This window comes from Macaca thibetana, chromosome X (assembly GCF_024542745.1).
Source record: "Macaca thibetana thibetana isolate TM-01 chromosome X, ASM2454274v1, whole genome shotgun sequence".
NCBI classification, from domain to species: domain Eukaryota; kingdom Metazoa; phylum Chordata; class Mammalia; order Primates; family Cercopithecidae; genus Macaca; species Macaca thibetana.
In genome coordinates, this window is record NC_065598.1 from 56855702 (window position 1) to 56876498 (window position 20797).

General features: G+C 37.5%; 2 protein-coding genes and 1 pseudogene across 4 annotated transcripts in view; 1 reads left to right on the forward strand and 2 right to left on the reverse strand.

Annotated features, from left to right (window-relative positions):
- Positions 1-20797, forward strand: part of FAAH2 (fatty acid amide hydrolase 2) — a 294424-nt gene that overhangs the window by 200742 nt on the left and 72885 nt on the right. For all 3 annotated transcript variants that reach the window (XM_050776927.1, XM_050776926.1, XM_050776925.1), the window contains one exon: positions 2018-2135. In XM_050776927.1, the coding sequence (XP_050632884.1) occupies positions 2018-2135 (118 nt within the window). The remainder of the gene's footprint in view (positions 1-2017; positions 2136-20797) is intronic.
- LOC126946496 (zinc finger X-linked protein ZXDB-like) overlaps positions 1-20797 on the reverse strand; it is a 540578-nt gene that overhangs the window by 105473 nt on the left and 414308 nt on the right. The gene's annotated exons all lie outside the window — the stretch shown is intronic.
- LOC126946490 (C-1-tetrahydrofolate synthase, cytoplasmic-like) lies at positions 10292-14321 on the reverse strand (annotated as a pseudogene).

Genomic DNA, 20797 nt, shown 5'->3' on the forward strand with positions numbered 1-20797 from the left:
TAAGTGGATACCATGATTCACAAATTGGGAAGATGCCGTGTAAAAGTATTTTACTGAGAAAATACAAAGAGAGGCCTTATTTTGGAATGGAAACGGTGAATCTTTTTGTTGTTCATTTGTGAATTTGAGTATAAGGACTATGTGCACTTCAAGTTCAGCCTTTCTGATTCTTCTGCCATCTGTCACCATATACATACTTTCCAATCTCACCTAGGCATCAATGCTGCTTGGAAATCGGTTTCCGTAGACAGCATTTTTTTTTTTTTTTACGTTTTCTATAGCAGTGATTTCAAATTATTTCCATTTCCAGCAAACCTGTGATCTTCTCCTTTCCTTTACCCTCAAGTAAATACTCCCACATTTTATCTCATCAAAAAAAAAAAAAAAATGCAATCTATATGTAACTTACTTCAGTTTCTTACCATCACATTTTTCTAGGTCTCCAACGTTCATTCTTTTCTCCTTTTAGAGTGGAGAAAATATCTTTCCATTTTGCTTTAGCATATAAGTAGTTTCAGTTATGCTCTTGATCTTATGTTCTCGTATTCTCTCAGGTCTTTGTTCCACTACTTATCTCACCTTAGTATGACTTTAACCTCTCTCTCTCTCTCTCTCTCTGTCTCTCTGTCTCTCTCTCTCTCTCTCTCTCTCACACACACACACACACACATACACACTTATGCACCCTTGTCATTATAATTAAACATCCTAAGTGTCTCTCATCTTAAAATGAGACAAAATTTTTTTAGTCACTTATTCCCCTTAAGCCACTACTCTATGCTGCTTTTTGCCCCATTGCCAGACCCTTTGTGTGAATTATTTATACTCATTGACTCTAAATTCTCACATTGCCATCTCATAAATGAATTCACTACAAACTGGTTTTTACCACCAAAATTATTCTTGCCAAGGTCCCTGATTTTTTTTTTTTTTTGCATTTTTGCTAAGAATAATGACTGCTTCTCAATACTTACCATTCATTACCTCATTATAACTGGTGGCAGTATTGATATTACTCCATCATTATTGAAACAAACTCTGTCCTTGGCTCTTGTGATACAATCTTTTTTAAAATTATTGCTAATTTTTGTGGGTACATAGCAGGTATATATATTTACGGGCTACATGAGATATTTTGAAGCAGTCATGTAATGCATAATAATTGCTTCATGGAAAATGGGGTAGGTATTCATCCCCTTAAGCATTTATGCTTTGTGTTATGGACAGTCCACCCTTTTGATATTGCTCCTTTTCCTTTCATCTGCCTTACTGGCTCTTCCTTCCTTTGTTCATCTCTTATATATTGGTATTCTAGAAGGACCTGGTTTACTTCTCTGTCTTCTTTCTACTTACCCTCTCAGAATGACTCCATCTATCCTTGCCACTTCAACCATTTTCCATACACAGATGATGCTGAAATCTACCTCTTCAGCTCACTCTTTTCACTTAAGCTAGAGGACTGTCTATTTACTACTACAAGAAGACTGGCCATTTCAGATAACTGAAACTCAATATATCTAAAACTGATATTATTTTTCTTCCAAGCTCCAGAAACCTGATCCACTACTTCAATTCTTGCCCAATCCCAGTGATTGGATGACCAAAATCAACCCAGTTGCTAAAGCCTCATATCCAATTTTTCTCAGTCATTACATCTAAGCAATGCTAAGTCATATTGAAACTACCTACTAATGATTTCTTACATCTTTATATATCTCTCCATCATCATGGTTACAGTTCTAGTTCAGGTTACAATCATTTCTACCATTAACTGCTACCAAAGCATTTTGATTTGTCACTATGTCTACAATTTTGATGCATTTCAAACCATTCTCTCCCCTGCAGCTCAAGTACATTTCTTAAATGCAAATCTAAATTCTAAAGGTATAACACTGTTTCTGGCACACAGTGCTCAGGGAAAAATACTTCATTAGAGCTGAAGCTCAGATGTCAGGATTGAACTAGTAAGGATATCTAAATAATTTGTTGACGTCAGTTTCCTTTTAATGCTCCACAGGTTAAAACTAGACACAAAGGTACATTTAAAAGACTTAAAATTTTACTGGATGGAACATGATGGAGGCTCATTTTTAATGTCCAAAGTGGACCAAGATCTCATTTTGGCTCAGAAAAAGGTAATTTTAAATAAAATTTGTTTAAGAATTATTTTTAGTCAAGGAGATGCCATTCTGAACCCTTTACTTCACTTTCTGCCAAATATTTCTGTGTTAGCATATGGAATTAAGGTTTTCAGAACTTATACTAAGCAATTTTGGGTGTAATTTTTCATGGTTATTTTAGATATTTTATTTTTTAGTAATGAAATGAGTACTTTGAAAATAAAGTATGATAAATCAAATAAATAAATTGCTCAGAGGTAACCGTTATTAATAATTTGGTATGTATCTATCCAGTGATTCTTCTATGCTCATGTGTAGATGTACATTTTAGGTAATTGAGACAACATTATATATGCAATCATTTTAGCCTGAGCTTTATTTTAAAATGCTTTTATAATCAGATGAAATAATAAAACAAATTTGTCTTTTTAAAAGCAAAGGTTCATTTTGGAAAGAAGAATAATAAGGGAACAGCTCTATCAAATTTTAAAAGTAATTTTTAAACTACTACTTAATAATAATACAGATTATTACTTGGAAGCAATGGAATTGTATATCTCAATCTTCAAGGGAATCAGTATAACAACTCACAGTAAGAATTAGGAAAGTGTTCTAGTGAAAGTCGAATAATCTCTAAATTAGAATCATCTAAATAGACCAAAAACCACTAGTCAAAATTGTTTTGCAATACTTATGAATTATGAAACATATGTGTAAAAACTAGAAGAAACTTAAGTGTGGTGGAAGATGGCTTTTATATTCTGTCTTTGTTTTGTGCCACCATGAAAAAAATGCCTGTGACTCGATAACTTAAAAAGAACGAAAATTTATTTCTCACACATCTGAAGACAGGAAAGTCCAAGATCAAGGTGCTGGCAGGTTCAGTGTCTGGTGAGGGCCATCTTGCTGCATTCTCCAGAAGGGAGAAACATGGCAGAAGGGTGGAAGAGACAGCTGCTAAGGCTGCATGAAGCCTTTTAAGAAATGGCTGTAATTGCATTAACTAGGGGCAGCCCTCATGGCCTAATCACCTCTTAAGGGCCCCACCTCTTAATACTAATGCATTGGCAACACCTGAATTTTGGAGGCGATGCATTCAAACCATAGGTCAGGAGATCGAAGCCATCCTGACTAACACGGTGAAACCCCGTCTTTACTAAACAAAATACAAAATACCCTGGTGGCGGGCACCTGTAGTCCCAGCTACTCGGGAGACTGAGGCAGGAGAATGGTGTGAACCCAGGAGGCGGAGGTTGCAATGAGCTGAGATCGTGCCACTGTACTCCAGCCTGGGAGACAGAGCGAGACTCTGCCTAAAAAAAAAAAAATAAAATAAAATAAAAAAAAGAAAGAAACAAACAAAAACAACAACAACAGAAAAAAACAAAACGTAAACACAGCATATGTGAATACATTACTGTGTTACTAGATTTGAAAATCATGTTATAAAATTATGCATTTTTTAAAATCTATGGGTACAATGTAATTCATATAAAAACTCAGTGGATTTTTAAATTTCTTTTTGTAATGCTATGGTTTTTGATATTTTCATCATATATCCTATTTTAGGTTGAACTCATTTATTCTGTGAGTTTTTAAATAGCACTCTTTGCATTAGTATTAAAAGAGGAAAAGAGAAAAGTGAGATCTTCATAGGTTATAAACCCAGAAACAGAATTTCTTCCTATATTAACTTTTTACATGTATTAAGATAGCTTCACTTATAGGAAATAATAATATCTAAAAGAGAGAAATCATAGAAAATACTGTCAATAAAAATGATAGAGGATTATTAACCTTATACAGGCTATAACCCATTATAAGAGAAATACCACCAGGGACACAGGAAAAGGAGAAAGGTAAATTATAAAAGAAGATATGTAAGTGAATAGTAAAAACACAAGAAATGTTAAGACTTACAAGTAATTAAAGGAAGAACTATAGAAAAATTAAGATACTATTCCTCGGTTGCTTGGGTTGATAAACCATAGAATGCTAGTGGCAAAGCAAATTGGTACTTTTCTGGGGAGCTGGAGGATAAATGCAAAATTATGAAGCCAGGTGCAGAAGGACAAAAGTAAGTGAATGGAAGTAAATTACTCGCATTGAACTTTTAGTCCATATAAGTTGCTCTCACAGTAGAATTACCTCACTTCCTGTTCTGTAACTTAAGCAAAAATGTTAATAACTTAATGTACAGACTCTTCATTACCAAATTCTCTAGCCAATTTAATATTCTGACCCCAAACCCTTCCCTTTACAATATTAAAATGATATTTTTGCTGGCCTGAAATTCATGCGTATGAAAAGCCAATTTTCCTAAATGGGGTTTTCACTTGTGATACTAACCAAGAGTGTCACTGTTACTGAAACTTTCTCTGCAGTCTCAGAAGTGACAATGTTGCAGACCTCATCACCTGTTGGCATCAAGTAGCAGGGAGAGCTATCATAGAATAGTTTAGCTTGAAATAATACTTTAAAATAGTCGCCTGCTAAAAAAAGAGACAGATTGAAATACATCTGAATTCATTTAGGAGTTTCATTTCATATTGGATAATTTTAGAACAGGCTCTAGTGAAGTTTGGTGTATGGAATACAAGGATCTATAATACTGTTGTATGCTTTACCAGTTGATTCAATAAGATAAATTTTAATACCTCAATATTTTTCCAGAAACCATTTTATAAAATTCAGACGTCTATTTCTAATTAAAAATTAATTTTTGCCATACTATGTTCTTTTTTATATTATCTACATGAAATCCAGGGCAATCTCTTTAAAATATAAAATAAGGTAAGCATGCTAACCATCACCATTATTATTTATAGAAAGTATGCCAAAGAGAAATTAGAAATAAGAGGTGTGACTATGAAAAAAAGACAAATCAATAATTATTTATAGAATAAGATGTGAGTATATTCTTGTTAAATGCAAAGAGTGCTATTTAAAAACTCATAGAATAAATGAGTTCAACCTAAATTAGGATGTACATTGAAAATATCAAAAACCATAGCTAACATATCTATCAGCAATAACCAGATAAAAAGTAGAATGAGGAAAACAGAGAAGGCAAACAGAAAATCCTACAAAATGCCTACAGACTCTAAAAATAAGGATGTACAACCTACCAGAGAAAAATCACAGAACGTTACTAGGAGTCCTTAAATGAGTTTTGAATAAAAAGAGAAACTTAGTTTTATAGCTTGAGTTGTTGGTGGATAGATCCCATAGCCTATATAATCCGTGTCACTGGGATTACAATTATCATTCCTTTTTATAATGTTCCTAGTCACACTACAAAATTCCATCACAGCGATAAAGACATTTCTGAAACACCAACAGGCCTGCTGTTCTGTAATCTGTCATTGAATAAATTAGTTTATGTCTCTTTGTTTCTGTATATATTCTGAAAAGGAGGAAGTGGAGGAACATGAGAATGAGTGATGTGTGTATCTGAGGAGGGAGGAGATAAATAGAGAAAGACATTGTTACATCATTGGAGGTGGGGTAAGTATGTGTGCCACCTCCACCATTCCCAAGCTATTGTCAGAAAAACACCATGTTTTAGGACAGGATGGCTATATTTTATAGCAACTAAAATCAAATTAGCAATTTTTATTATGGAAGTTGAGAAAATGATGTTAAGCTTCTCCCATCAGAATAAATAGCCAAGAAGAAACGAAAATTTTGATTCAGGAGAATAAAAATATTAAGGATTTAGTATTCCAAAATTTTAATATGGCATAATATATTTAAATATTTCTCTAAAGTTAGTAACTTTATATAGCAATTTGAACTTTATCCAGTTTCAGGTTCAATATAAAGAGCGAGCTTTTTTGATTTTGTAGCAGAAACTCAATAGTTGTTAACTGATGTTGGTCTGTAATTGTTTCTAAATCAGAATAAAAGGAAAGGAGTTATGGCATCACACTTTGTTGAGGATATTTTATAATCCAGATCTTTTTATCATTTCTATATTTCCTAGCAACACCTTACTTTTACCTATTTTGTAGAAAAAGATACCAAGGCCTTGTGTGCTGTTGAATTTTTTTATTAGCAGATTTTATTTTTAGAACAGTTATATATTTACCAAAAGATTGAGCAGATAGTACAGAGAATCCATGGGTAGCCCCTCTTTCTTTCACTAGTAGTGTACATATTTCATGACTGATGAAACAGTATTGATATATTTTTGACTAAAGTCCACAGTTTACATTAGTGTTTATATAGTACAGTTTTACAGCATTTGACAAATGCATAATGGCATGTAACTATCATTACAATATCATACAGATTTTTTTTTTACCACTCAAAAAACTTCTGTGCATCACTTATTTATTCATACCTTCTCCCCACTCCTACTGGAAACCACAGATTTTTTACTATCTTTATGCTTTTGCCTTTCACCTAATATCATATATTTAGAATCTAAATTATGTAACCTTTTTATACTTGCTTCTTTCACATTGAAATATGCATTTAAGTTTCCTCCATGTCTTTTTGTGGCTTGGTAACTAATTTCTTTTTATCTCTGAATAATATTTCATTGTAAGGATGTACCACCATTTTTTACCCATTTACCTACTAAAAGACATCTTGGTTGTTTCAAAATATTGTAATCTTTGAACAAAAACTGTTATAATCATTTATGTGCACCTTTTCCATAGACAAAAGTTTTCTATTCAATTAGGTAGTACCAAGGAACACAATATACTTTGCTTTGTTAGAAACCTTGAGATTGTCTTCCAAAGTGGCTTTATTATGGTACTTCAGAAAAGGAGAAGGAATTTCTTCTGCTTCTCTGGAGTACCCTAATATTAGTACCCTTACACACACATACACACACACACACACACACACATACACACACACATATATATACACACACACACATATAATATATAATGACTAATATAAATGAAAGTTTGTACCCTCTGACCAACATAGCTTTATTTCATCCCCTCACACCACCCCAATTCCTGGCAACTACCGTCCTACTCTCTACTTCTAAGAATTTGACTTTTTTAGATTACATAAATAAATGATATTATAAAACATTTGTTTTTCTGTATCTGGTTTATTTCGCTTAACATAATGCCCTTCAGGTCCATCTATATTGTTGAAAATTGCAAAATTTTCTACATTTTTAAGGCTGAATAATATTTCTTTCTTTTTTTGATATTTTATGGATTATTATTATTATTATTATTATTATACTTTAAGTTCTAGGGTACATGTGCATAATGTGCAGGTTCGTTACATATGTATACTTGTGCTATGTTGGTGTGCTGCAACCATCAACTCGTCAGCACCCATCAACTCATCATTTACATCAGGTATAACTCCCAATGCAACCTCCCCCCTCCCCATGATAGGCCCCGATGTATGATGTTCCCCTTCCCGAGTCCAAGTGATCTCATTGTTCAGTTCCCACCTATGAGTGAGAACATGCGGTGTTTGGTTTTCTGTTCTTGCGATAGTTTGCTGAGAATGATGGTTTCCAGCTGCATCCATGTCCCTACAAAGGACACAAACTCATCCTTTTTGATGGCTGCATAGTATTCCATGGTGTATATGTGCCACATTTTCTTAATCCAGTCTGTCACTGATGGACATTTGGGTTGATTCCAAGTCTTTGCTATTATGAATAGTGCCACAATAAACATACATGTGCATGTGTCTTTATAGCAGCAGGTCGTGTATATAAAACATTTTCTTTATCTATCCATCAATGCACACTTAGGATGTTTTCATATCTTAGCAATTATAAATAATGCCGCAGAGAACATGGGATTGGAGATACTTCTTAGAGATACTGATTTGAATTACTTATATATTACTAGAAGTAGCACTGCTGGGTCATATGGTACTTCTATTTTTAATGTTTTGAATGGCTGTAAAAATTTACATTTCTACCACAGTGTACAAAGGTTCCCTTTTCTCCCTGTCCTCACCAACACTTACCTTTAAAAAAAATAATAGCTATGCTATTGGGTGGGAGGTGACATCTCATCTTGGCTTTGATATGCATTCACCTAATGATTAGCATTGTTGATTTTTTTTTTCATATACCTAGAGGCCAGTTGTATGTCTCTTTTGAAGAAATGTCTATTCAGGTTGTTTGCCAAGTTTTCAATTGAGTTATTTGTTTCTGATGAGTTCTATGAATTCTTTGTATATTTTAAACATCAATCCTATGTCAAATATATGTTTTATAAATATTTTATCCCATTCAGTAGGTTGCTTTTTTATTTTATATTGTTTTCTTTGTGTGAAAATGCTTTTTAGTTTGCTATAAACCAATTTGTTTATTTTTGCTTTGTTAGCCTGTGCTTTCAGACATATATGCAAAAACTCATTGCCAAGACTAATGTTACAGAGCTTTTTCTCTCTATTTTCCTCTAGGAATTTCACAGTCAAGTCTTACATTTATTGTACTTTATTTTTTATTATTTTAGATTGAAAGGGTACTTGTGCATGTTGTTAAATGGATATATTGTGTAATGGTGAAGTTTGGGCTTCTAGTGTACCCATTATGCAAACAGTGAACATTTTATCCCATAGGTAATTTTTCAGCCCTCATCTACCTCCCACCCTTCTATAGTTTTGAGTTGCCAGTGTCAATCATTTCTGCCTACTTGTCCATGTGTTTCCATTGTTTAGTTTCCACTTATAAGTGAGAAACAGACTTTCTGTTTCTGAGTTATTTAACTTAGGATAATGACCTCAAGCTAAATTCATGTGGCTGCAAATGTCATGCTTTCATTTTTTATGACTGTATAGTATTCTGTGGTGTTTATATATCACATTTCTTTATCCAGTCAACCATTGATAAAAATTTAGGTTTATTTGATGACTGCTATTGTAAATAGTGTTGCAATAAACACAACACACAAGTTTAGTTGACTTTTTGATATAATGATTTCTTTTCTTTTGATTAGTCAGGGGTGGAAATACTATGCTGAATGATAGTTTTATTTTGGTTCTTTGCGAAACCTCCATACTGTTTTCCATAGAAATTTTACTACTTTACTATATGCCAACAGTGTGTAAGCATTCTTTTTTCTCTGCATTCTCACCAACAACTGTTATTTTTTACCTTAAAAAATAGCCATTCCGACTGGTGTAAGATGGTATCTCATTGTGGTTTTAATTTAAATTTCTCTGATGACTAGTGATGTTGAGCACCTTTTCATAAGTTTTTTTGTAGCCAATTGCATGTCTTTTAAGAAATGTCTGTTCATGTTTTTTGCTCACTTTTTATTTTTTTTTCTTGTTGATTTGTTTTTTTTTTCTTGTAGACTGTGGATATTAGACCATTTTCAGAGGCATAATTTGCAAATATTTCCTTCTCATCTGCAGTTTGTCTTTTTGCTCTGTTGATTATTTCCTTTGCTGTACAGAAGCTTTTTAGTTTATGTTCCATTTGTGTACTTTTGTTTTTGTTGCATTTGCTTTTGAAGTCTTAGTCATAAATTCTTTCCCTCAATGTCAGAAGAGTTTTTTGTATAGTTTTTGTTAGGATTTTTCTTGTTTGAGGTCTTACATTTAAGTCATAAATAAAACTTGAGATCATTTTTGTATATGGTGAGAGAGAGGGGTCCAGTTTCATTATTCTGAATATGGCTAGCCAATTTTGCCAGAACTCTTTATTGCTACTCAATAAAGCAATATTTCATGTCCTTTCTTCACTGTTTATTTTTGTCAACTTTGTCAAAGTTCAGTTTTTTACAGGTATGTGGCTTTATTTCTTGGTTCTCTGTTTGGTTCCATTCCATGTCTCCATTTTTTTTTTAACCATTACCATACTGTTTTCATTACTATAGCTTTTTAGTATATTTTGAAGTCAGATAATGTGGGTCTCTTACTTTTTGCTTTTTATGCAAAATTTATTTGGCTCTTCAGGCTCTTTTTTTGTTATATATGTATTCTGGAATTTTTTTCTAACCCTGTGAAAAATTATGTTTGTAATGATAGGAATTATGTTTAGTCTTTAGATTGCTCTTGGTAATATGGTCATTTTAACTAGTGATACTTCCAGTCCATGAGCATAAGATCTTTTTCTGTTTCTGTCATCTATGATTTATTCTATCAGTGTTTTGTATTTCTCCTTATAGTTATCTTTAACCTCCTTGGTTAAACATATTCCTAGTATTTTATTTTTGTAAATGGCTAGTGTAAATGGGATGGAATATTTATTTGTTTCTTAGCTTTAATGTTATTGGTGTATCGAAATGCTACTGACTTTATTTACATTGATTCGATATCCTGAAACTTTACTAAAATTGTTTATCAAGTATATGAATTTTATGTAACGTCTAGGTTTTCTAGATATGTCATCAGCAAGCAGAGATAACATGACTCCTTCTTTTTAAATTTGGATCCCTTTCCTCTGGGTAAAACTGCCAGTAATATGTTGAATAGGACTGGTCAGAGTGGAGATCTTTGTCTTTGTTCAGTCCTTTATTTATTTATTTTTTTGGCAAAACTATTTCCTTTTATTCTGTGGAACATCACTAAAGTAAATAGACATGTGCATGATTTATGTTATTTGTACATGATGAGAATTAAGGCTGAAAATGACATCTGGGGAACCTCCTACTATTAGTTTCATATCTTCTGGGCAGGGACTGACTCTTGGCTCCCTTATACCTCCTAATTCCCAGTGGGCCTGAATAGACACTGGCCAAACTTTCAAAGTAGCTTCTTGAAGATGGATGATGATCGGTTTAGAATAATCCATTCACCTGTTCTGTTTCAGGGTCCAAATCAGTACAATAAAAACAGGGCTGGGTGGGGAGTCCATTGTGCTCACTGTTTCTACTAAAGGGTACAGAAAACCAGCCCCGATGCTGGCATTGATGTCGCAAATGGGCAGAACAAATCCTGTAGGAATACCTTTTTGCTCTGGGTTGTGAGACAAGGACAAATGTGTTTTGGCCATGCAGATGGGGAGATTCCCAAACCCCTGCTTTGTGTAGACTTCAGCTTTGTGTTGAGCTTTGGGGAGTAAGTCAATGTCGTCTACTCCATCGATCTTCTGTGCAGTGATTCTGATTTTATCCTCAACTGGGAGTTTGAGGTCATAGAGGAGTTGGAAGCTGCTGGGTGCTTGTGCTGCTCTCTAGATGGCCTGAGCCAGGGCTAAGGCACCTTTGCCCCCTTCTGCCCAGTGAGTGCACTTCACGGCATCAAAAGCCCCATGTTCTCTGGAAAGGTGGCTGAGGAGGTCTAGCTCAGTCTCTGTATCCATCTTGAATGCATTCACGGCCACTACTACTGGAATTCCAAACATTCTGCCATTTTCAATTTGTTTCTTCAAGTTACTGAAGCCTTTTTCAACCAGCTCTAGGTTCTCCTCTATGTAAGCCTTGGGAAGAGGCATTTCAGCAGTGACCACAGGGCTGCCCCCTGCATCTTGAGAGCACTGACAGTGTCAACAAGCACCACCACGTGAGGGTGGAGGCCGGAATACCGGGATTTGATGTTAAAAAATTTTTCCATTCCAATGTCTGCTCCAAATCCCACTTCCGTCACTGCAAACCCTTCTGGGCCAACAAGCTTGAGTGCGATCGGTCTGCAATGATAGGGGAATTGCCATGTGCGATGTTGGCAAATGGGCCGGCATGGACAAACGGCACTGGAGTGCCCTCCAATGTCTGCATGAGATTGGGCTTGATTGCGTCCTTCATAAGCACTATCAATGCACCACCCACCCCCAGATCTTCAGCGTGGATGGGCTCTCCTTTCTTACTGGATGCCACCCCCATTTTGCCCAGTCTGTCTCTCATATCTTCTAGAGAAGTGGTGAGAGCCAGGACAGCCATAATTTCACTGGCCACAGAGATATCAAACTGGGCCGTCCTTATGTGACCTTTCTTTGTTGGAGCCTGTCCAATCATGATCTTCCTCAGGAATCTATCATTGGTATCCAACACTCTTTGCCAAGTTTTGATTTCTGGATCAATGTCCAATCTTACAAATCTGTTTATCTCTTCATCTGTCAGTGTGGTAGGGTCAGTCTTTTCAATGCCTAGTCTATTTAACCTTCGGATGTGGATATCAGAGAACTTTCTCACTCCATTTACTGATAGCACCAAACGATTAAAGAGAGCCTTGTCTGTCTGGGGCAGTTCATGAAATATCTGAGCATCAATGGCCGCAGCAATGAGGTTATTAGCTACAGTGATGGCATGGATGTCACCTGTGAGGTGGAGATTAAACTATTCCATAGGAATGATCTGGGAGTAGCCACCTCCTGCGGCACCACCTTTTATTCCAAAGATGGGGCCCTGAGAAGGCTGTCGCACACACAAAAATGTTCTGGTAGATATGGGCAAAAAGGGCTTGCACCAGCCCGATTGTAGTCGTGCTTTTCCCTTCTCCCGGAGTGTTGGGGTTATTCCAGTCACCACCCGGTATTTCACATCAGGCTGGTGCTTCAGGTGTTCTAGTGCTGACAGCAGAACTTTGGCCTTTGTTTCACCATATAATTCTACCTCTTCAGACAGCAGACCAATTTCTCGAGCCAGCTTACCAATGGGCTTCAGTTTACAAGATCGTGATATATCAATATCACTTGGAACAAGTGTCTTGAAGTTAAGGTTGTTATACTGATTCATCCACTTTCCTGGCTTAAATTTCTCCAGGAAACACTTGGTACTCTCTACTGTGCTCTGTATGAGCATTGCAACCATCATGGGCCTTAAGCTACCAGGAACAGGCTCCGTCGTATGCCACATCAACCACAACTTTTCTCCCATTTGTTTTTTTTTATCATGTGGGACATAGTTGATTCTACAGTGGATGACTATTGCCCCAGGTTTGATCCATTCTCCTTTAACCATTTCAGGCCAACCAGTTGCAACCACCAGTATGTCACCTTTATTTACTTCCTCATCCAGATTGGCAGTCTTGGGGCGGCAGGTGGTCACTGTGGCATTGTTCCACAGAAGCAAGTCATTCATCGGGACCCCGACTATTTTACTGTGCCCAATCACCACAGCATGCCTTCTGGCAATCTGCACCCCTGCCTCTTTGATGAGTTCCAAGCATCCTTTAGGCATACAAGGAATGAAACAGTCATTTAGGTCACCTCTAGCAAGTTTCCCAGCACTGATGCTAGTCAATCCATCCACATGCATTTCAGGTGCAATAGCATTGATCAGTCTTTTCAGTGTTAATGGAATTCTCTGAATCTAGAGGTAGCTGCACTATGAACCCGTGTATAGTAGTCTTCATTCAAAGATATAATATACTTGATCACCTCAGATTCTGTGGTTGTTCTTGGTAACTTAATGTCGGTGGCTTTCATCCCAATCTCTTCAGCAGCCTTCAGCTTCACATTATGTAAAGATTGGAATCATCTCTGTTGCCAACCTGTAATATTGCCAGGTGTGGTGTGAAACCAGGTACTTGCTCCTTCAACTGAATGACTTGATTCTTCAGTCTTGCCCTTATTTGCGCGGAGACCTCCTTCCCGTTCAGGATTTCTGCTGGCGCCATGGCCTTTATTAGCTTGCCCATGATGGACACCACCAATATCCTGTTCAGTTCTTAGGAAGAATGCTTTAACCTTATCCTCATTCAGTATGATGTTGGCTATGGATTTGTCATAGATGGCTTTTATTAATTTGAGGTATGTATTTTCAATGCCCAGTTGGTTGTGAAGAAATGTTGGATTTTATCAAGTCGTTTTTCTTCATCAATTGAGATGATCATATAGTGTTTGTTTTTAATTCTGTTTATGTGGTTAATTACATTATTGATTTGCATATGTTGAGCCATCCTTGAATCTCTTGGATCAAACCCACATGGCTTGATGTACTGTTTGTTTTAATTTGCTAGTATTTTATTGTGGATTTATGCAGCAATATGCACCAGGTATATTAGCTTGTAGGATTTTTTAAAAAAATTATTTCCTTGTGTAATATTTGTATCAGGTGATACTGCTTTCATAGAATGAGTTAGAGAAGAATAGTTCTCCTTGATTTTTTTGGCATAGTTTAAGCAAGATTGGAACAAGTTCTTCTTTGTATGTCTGGTAAAATCCAGCTGTGAATCAATTTGGTCCTGGGCCATTTTTGTTGGATATTTTATATTACGGATTCAAATTCATTACTTGTTATTGGGCTGTTTAGGCTTTCCATTTCTTTCTGGTTCAGTCTTGGGAGGCTGTATGTTTCCAGGAAGTATCCATGTTTTCTAGGTTGTGTTCATTACAGTCTCTGATGACTTTTTGTGTTTGTGATATTGATTGTAACATCAACTCTATCATTTCTGATTGTGTTTATTTGAGTCAGCTGTCTTCTCAGTTAATCTAGCTGGTAGTCTATCAATTTCGTCTATCCTTTCAAAGAACAAACTTTTCATTTTAGTGATAGTATAATTATTTTAATCTTAATTTGATTTAGTGCTGCTCTGGTGTTTATTTCTTTTATTCTGCTAGCTTTAGGTTTAGTTTTTTTTTTTTTTTTCTTGTTATTCTAGTTCCTTGAAGTGAAACATTAGGTTGTAGGTTTGAGATTTTTCTCTCTTTTTGATGAAGGCATTTAATGCCATGATTTTTCCTCTTAATACTGCTATTGTTGCATCCCAGGAGTTTTGGTATGTTATGTCTCTATTTTTATTTGTTTCAAAAATATTATTTTATTTCTGCCTTAATTTCATTGTTTACCCAAAAGTCATTCAGGAGCAAGTTGTTTCGTTCCCATGTATTTGTGTTGTTTTGAGAGTTCCTCTTCATATCGATTTCTACATTTATCCCACTATGGTCCAATTAGATACTTGATATAATTATTATTTTTTCAAGTGTATTGAGCCTTGCTATATGGCCAAGCATGTGGTTAATTTGGGAGAATGTTCTATATGGAGATAAGAAAAATGTATATTCTGTCATTTATATAACATTGTCAAATGTTATGTAAATATCTATGTGGTTCATTTGATCTGGGTTCAAGTTAAGTCCAGAGTTTATTGATTTCCTGCCTTCGTGATCTGTCTAGTATTGTCAGTGAGTTATTTGTGTTTCCCACTATTTTCATATTGCTTTCTATTTTCTTAGGTGTAGTCATATTTTTTTTTTGTATGAATTTGGTCTTCCAGTGTGGCGTGCATATATATTTAGGATAGTTACATTTCTCATTATATAATGCCTTTGTTTGTTTTTTGTTTACTTCTGTTCATTTAAAGAATAGCTCAATTTTCTGTTCCATGTGTGTGATACATCTTCTTCCCCCTTTTGCTTTTTGTCTGTAGCCGTAGGTGGGTGTCTTAGGCCGCAGTTAGTTGGGTCTTGCTTTTCCATCGAATATGCCAGCCTGTATCTTTTAAGTGAAGTATTTAGGCCATTTATATTCAATGTTAGTACTGATATATGAGGTTCTGTTTCTGTCACATTGATGTTAACTATGTGCTTTGTAGTCTCAGTCATGTAATTGCCATATAAGATCTGTAAGTTTTGCTCATGTGCACATGTGACATGTGCTTTTATGATGTCAGTGTCAGTTTTTTGTTTCCATATTTAGTACTCCTTTGAGCATTTCTTGTAGGGCTAGTTCAATGGTGATGAATTCCCTTACCATTTGCTTATATGGGAAATACTTTACTTCTTTTTCATTTATAAAGCTTAATTGGTGGGATATAAAATTCTTTACTGAGATTTTTTCTTTTTCTTTTTCTTCACAGAGGCTGAAAACAGGCTCTCAATCTCTACTGGCTTGTTAAGTTTCTGCTGAGAAGTCCACTGTTAGACCAGTGGGATTTCAATCATAGGTGATTTGATGATTCTCTGTAGCTGCTTTTTTTTTTCTTTGTTTTTATTATTATAGTTTAAGTTCTAGGGTACATGTGCACAGCGTGCAAGTTTGTTACGTACATATACGTGTGCCATCTTGGGGTGTTGCACCCATTAACTCGTCATTTACATTATGTATATCTCCTAATGCTATCCCTCCCCTCTTCCCCCACCCCATGACAGTCCCCAGTGTGTGATGTTCCCCTTCCTGTGTCCAAGTGTTCTCATTGTTCAATTCCCACCTGTGAGTGAGAGCATACGGTGTTTGGTTTCCTGTCCTTGTGATAGATTGCTGAGAATGATGGTTTCCAACTTCATCTATGTCCCTACAAAGGACATGAGCTCATCTGTTTTTATGGCTGCATAGTATTCCATGGTGTATATGTGCCACATTTTCTTAATCCAGGCTATTAAAAGGATCTAGAACTAGAAATACCATTTGACCCAGCCATCCCATTACTGGGTATATACCCAAATAATTATAAATCATGCTGCTATAAAGACACATGCACACGTATGTTTATTGCGGCACTATTCACAATAGCAAAGACAGAACCAACCCAAATGCCCATCAGTGTAGCTGCTTTTAAGATTTGTTTTTTCACATTGAACTTGGATAATCAGATAATTATATGCCTTGATGATATTAATCTTCTGTAGTATCTCACAGGTGTTCTCAGAATTTCTGGTATCTGGATATCTATAACTCTAACAAGATCAGGAAATGTTTCCTGAATTATTCCATCAAATATGTTTTCCAAACTTCTTACTTTTTCTTCTTCTTCCTCAGGAATGGCCATGCATTGTGGATCTGGTTGCTTTACATAATCTTATATTTCTTGAAGATGTTGTTCATTTTTAAATGTATTATTATTATTATTATTTTTTGCAGTTGCAAGATTTAATAGAGTGAAAACAGAACTCCCATAAAACGGGAGGGGACCCAAAGGTGGTTGCCATTGCTGGCTCGAATGTCTGGGTTTCATATCCCGATCATTGTCCCTCCCCTTGTACTTTCAGGCAATAAATAATTAGCTATTTCTTTACCTCCTGTTTTAGCCTAATTAGCATTTTAGTGAGCTCTCTTTACTATGTGACTGGTCAGGTGTGAACTAAGTTGCAAGCCCTGTGTTTAAAGGTGGATGTGGTCACCTTCCCAGCTAGGCTTAGGAATTGTTAATCGGCCTAGGAAATCCAGCTAGTTCTGTCTCTCAGTACCCCCCCTCAACAGGAAAACCCAAGTGCTGTTGGGGAGGTTGGCTGACAATCGCTCTAACTGCCTCCTGCTGAATTGGGGTGTAGTAGGGGTTGTGCAGTTGAGATTTTCTTGGGGGGTGCCTTGGATGTTATCAACCTCGGAGCATGGGCTAGCAGACTGGTCCAGGAATCCACAGTAGATCTTAGTCATGGACTGCATCTGGGGCTCCATTTGAAGAATGATTTGTAGTTTTATAGCTTTGATTCTGAAAGAGACAACAAGGAGGTTAAAAATAAAGGGATTGAAATGTATGGCCTGCAGTGCAGGGGATTTGTATGGCCTGCAGTGCAGAGGATTATTTCTTTGACACACTTCACAGGCCCCGACTATCTGCTTGATAGTTTTGAAAAGGCCTGGTCCAGTAAATAATAATTTGGCCATCTGATGGGTGCTATCAATGCTTAAGTGAAAGGTTTGGTGAAGCGTTTTAAGTAATTTCCATGGGTTAGCTGCAGGCAAAAATATTTTCCCTACTTCGGTGGCTAGTCATCCTGAGGGGAAGAAACTATGTCCTTGTGAGGTTCCCCATTCTATTTCTCCTGCTGAGTACTGGGGCTTAGTTTCCCAGAGGGGATTACCACATACTAGGGGTACTTCTATAAGCATTTCTTATGGAGGGTCCTGCCTTGCGGCTCTTTTGGCTTCAATATCCGCTTGGCGTTTCCCTTCTATTTCCCTTTCCTTTCCTTTCTGATGACCCCAGCAGTGTAAGACTACCACCACTTTAGATTTCTGTGCAGCCAATAATAATCTCCTAATGGCTTCCTGATGTTTGATAGGTGTTCCCTCCGAAGTTAGGAATTCCCTTTCCCTCCATATTGCTGCGCGGGCATGGAGGACTAGGTAAGCATACTTAGAGTCTGTATATATATTTACCCTTTTTCCTTCTCCTAATTTTAGTGCCCGAGTGAGGGCTATTAGTTCTGCCAGCTGAGCGCTAGTTCCTGGAGTGAGGGGATTATTTTCAAGTATTCCATTATCACTGGCCACTGCATAATCTGACTTTTGAAGTCCTTTTTCTACAAAGAAACTTCCATCAGTGTACAAGTTGAGGTTGGGATCAGTCAAGGGAACCTCTAGAAGGTCCCCTCGAGTGGCGTAGGTTTGAGCAATTACTTGTTGATAGTTATGTTCTGTTTTTTCTTCATTGTCTGGAAGAAATGTGACTCGATTAAGAGTTGCACAAGTGCACAGTCACAGCACTGGTCCTTCTAGCAATGAGTATGCCATTCACATCACAAGATGTCCATACAGTAAGATCTCTTCCCTGTGTCATTTTAACTGCTTCAGATACTAAGACTGCTACTACTGCCACTACCCATAAATAATGAGGCCAATCCTTTGCCACTACATCAATGTTCTTGCTCAGGTATGCCACGGGTTACAAACTAGTCCCTCGGACCTGTGTAAGGACTCCTAGAGCTATTCTTGTTTTTTCTGTTACACATAAAGAAAAATCTTGCCCTGTTGGCAAGCGTAACACTGGGGCTTGGGTTAGGGCCTTCTTTAGGGCCTGGAAAACTGCTTCTGCTTCAGTTGTCCATCTTACTAAATGGTATTGGCTTTCAGAGTTTTCTTGATTCGTGTATATAATGGCCTGGCTATTTTCTGTACTGGGAATCCATATTTGGCAGACGCCGGTTATACCAAGGAACCCTCTTAGTTGCTTTAGGGTTTTGGGATGAGGATAAGCCAGTACAGGCTGGATACATTTGTCACTGAGGGCCCTGGTGCCTATGGATAATTTTAGCCCTAAGTATTTAACCTGCTGTGAGAAGAGCTGAGCCTTTGGTTTGGAAACCTTGTAGCCACAGGTGGTGAGGGAATTTAAGAGCACTTGGGTGGGGCTGGGTGCAGTGGCTCACGCCTGCAATCCCAGCACCCTGGGAGGAACAAGGCAGGCAGATCACAAGGCCAGGAGATTAAGACCATCCTGGTCAACACAGCAAAACCTTGTCTCTACCAAAAATACAAAAAAATTAGCCGGGTGTGCTGGCGGGTGCCTGCAGTCCCAGCCACTTGGGAGACTGAGGCAGGAGAATGGCATGAACCCAGGAGGCGGAGCCTGCAGTGAGCTGAGATCACACCCCTGCACTCCAGCCTGGGCGACAGAGTGAGATTCTGTCTCAAAAAAAGATAATAATAAATAAATTATATATATGTGTGTGTGTGTGTGTGTGTGTGTGTGTGTGTGTGTATAGAGCGCTTGGGTGGCTTGATGGCACAAGGTTTCTGAATGGGTGGCTAAAAGTAAATCATCCACATACCGAATGACAAGAATTTCCAGGTGTGAGAACTGGCTCAAGTCTTGAGTTAATGCCTAGCCACATAGATGGGGTCTATCTCTGAACCCTTGGGGTAAAACAGTCCAGGTGAGTTGAGACGTTGGGTTTGAAGGATCTTCAAAGGCAAACAAGAATTGAGAGTCAGGATATACAGGGATGCAGAAAGAGGCATCCTTAAGGTCCAGGACTGTAAACCACTCTGCTTCCTCTGGTATTTGGGAAAGCAGAGCATAAGGGTTAGGTACACCTGGATATAGAGCGACAACGGTCTCACTGATAATCCTGAGATCTTGCCCTAACCTCCACTGTCTGTTGGGTTTCTGTACTCCTAAAATTGGAGTATTGCAGGTACTACTGCATGGTTTTACTAGACCTTGGGCTTTTAGGTCCTTAACAATCTTTTGGAGTCCTTGTTGGGCCTCGGGTCTAACGGGGTACTGCCTTTGGTAGGAAAAGGAGGTGGAATCCTTTAGTTTAACTTGAACAGGATGGGCATTCTTTGCTCGTTCATAGTGTCCTTCTGTTGCCTAGACTTCAGGATTAATTTCTTCCTCAAGCAGGGGACAACAAACGGGTGTTCCTTCTCCTATGTTCAGGTGTGTAATGACCCCTGCTTTTGCTAGAATGTCTCTCCCTAACAAGGGAGTGGGGCTTTCAGGCATAATTAGAAAAGTGTGTGAAAAGGGTAAAGTTCCCCAATCACAACTTAGTGGCTGGGAGAAGTATCTAGTGACTGGCTGTCCTAGGACTCCTCAGATAGTGACAGATCTGGAGGACAGTTGTCCAGGACAGGAGAGTAAGACTGAGAAGGCTGTGCCAATGTCCAGGAGACAGTTAACCTCCTGGTCCTCAATGGTCAAGCATACCCGGGGCTGTGTGAGGGTGATGGCATGGGCTGGTGCTTGCCCTGGGTACCCTCAGTCCTGCTGCTGGATCATCTGGTTAGTGGTTTCTGACTCAGAGGACCTTCGTCCCCTGGGGCAGTGGGCCTTCCAGTGATTCCCTTGACATAAGGGGCATGGACAAGGGGGTGGCTTATTTCTACTTGGACAATCTTTTTTGAAGTGTCCTTGTAGACCACACTGGAAACAAGCTCTATTAGGCATTCGATTTGCCCAGACTTTCCGTGTTCCAGAGCCTCCAAATTCCACTTGCCTGAGGGCCATGACTAAAGCGGTGGCCTTTTTCTTATTTCATTTGTCCCATTCCGTCTGCTTCTCCTGATTTCTATTATAAAAAGCTGAGGTTGCCAAGTTCAATCGAGTTTCTAAGTTTTTCTCCAGGCCTAAGGCAGACTTTTTAAGGTTTTTTTCTAATGTCTGCAGCTGACTTAGTGATA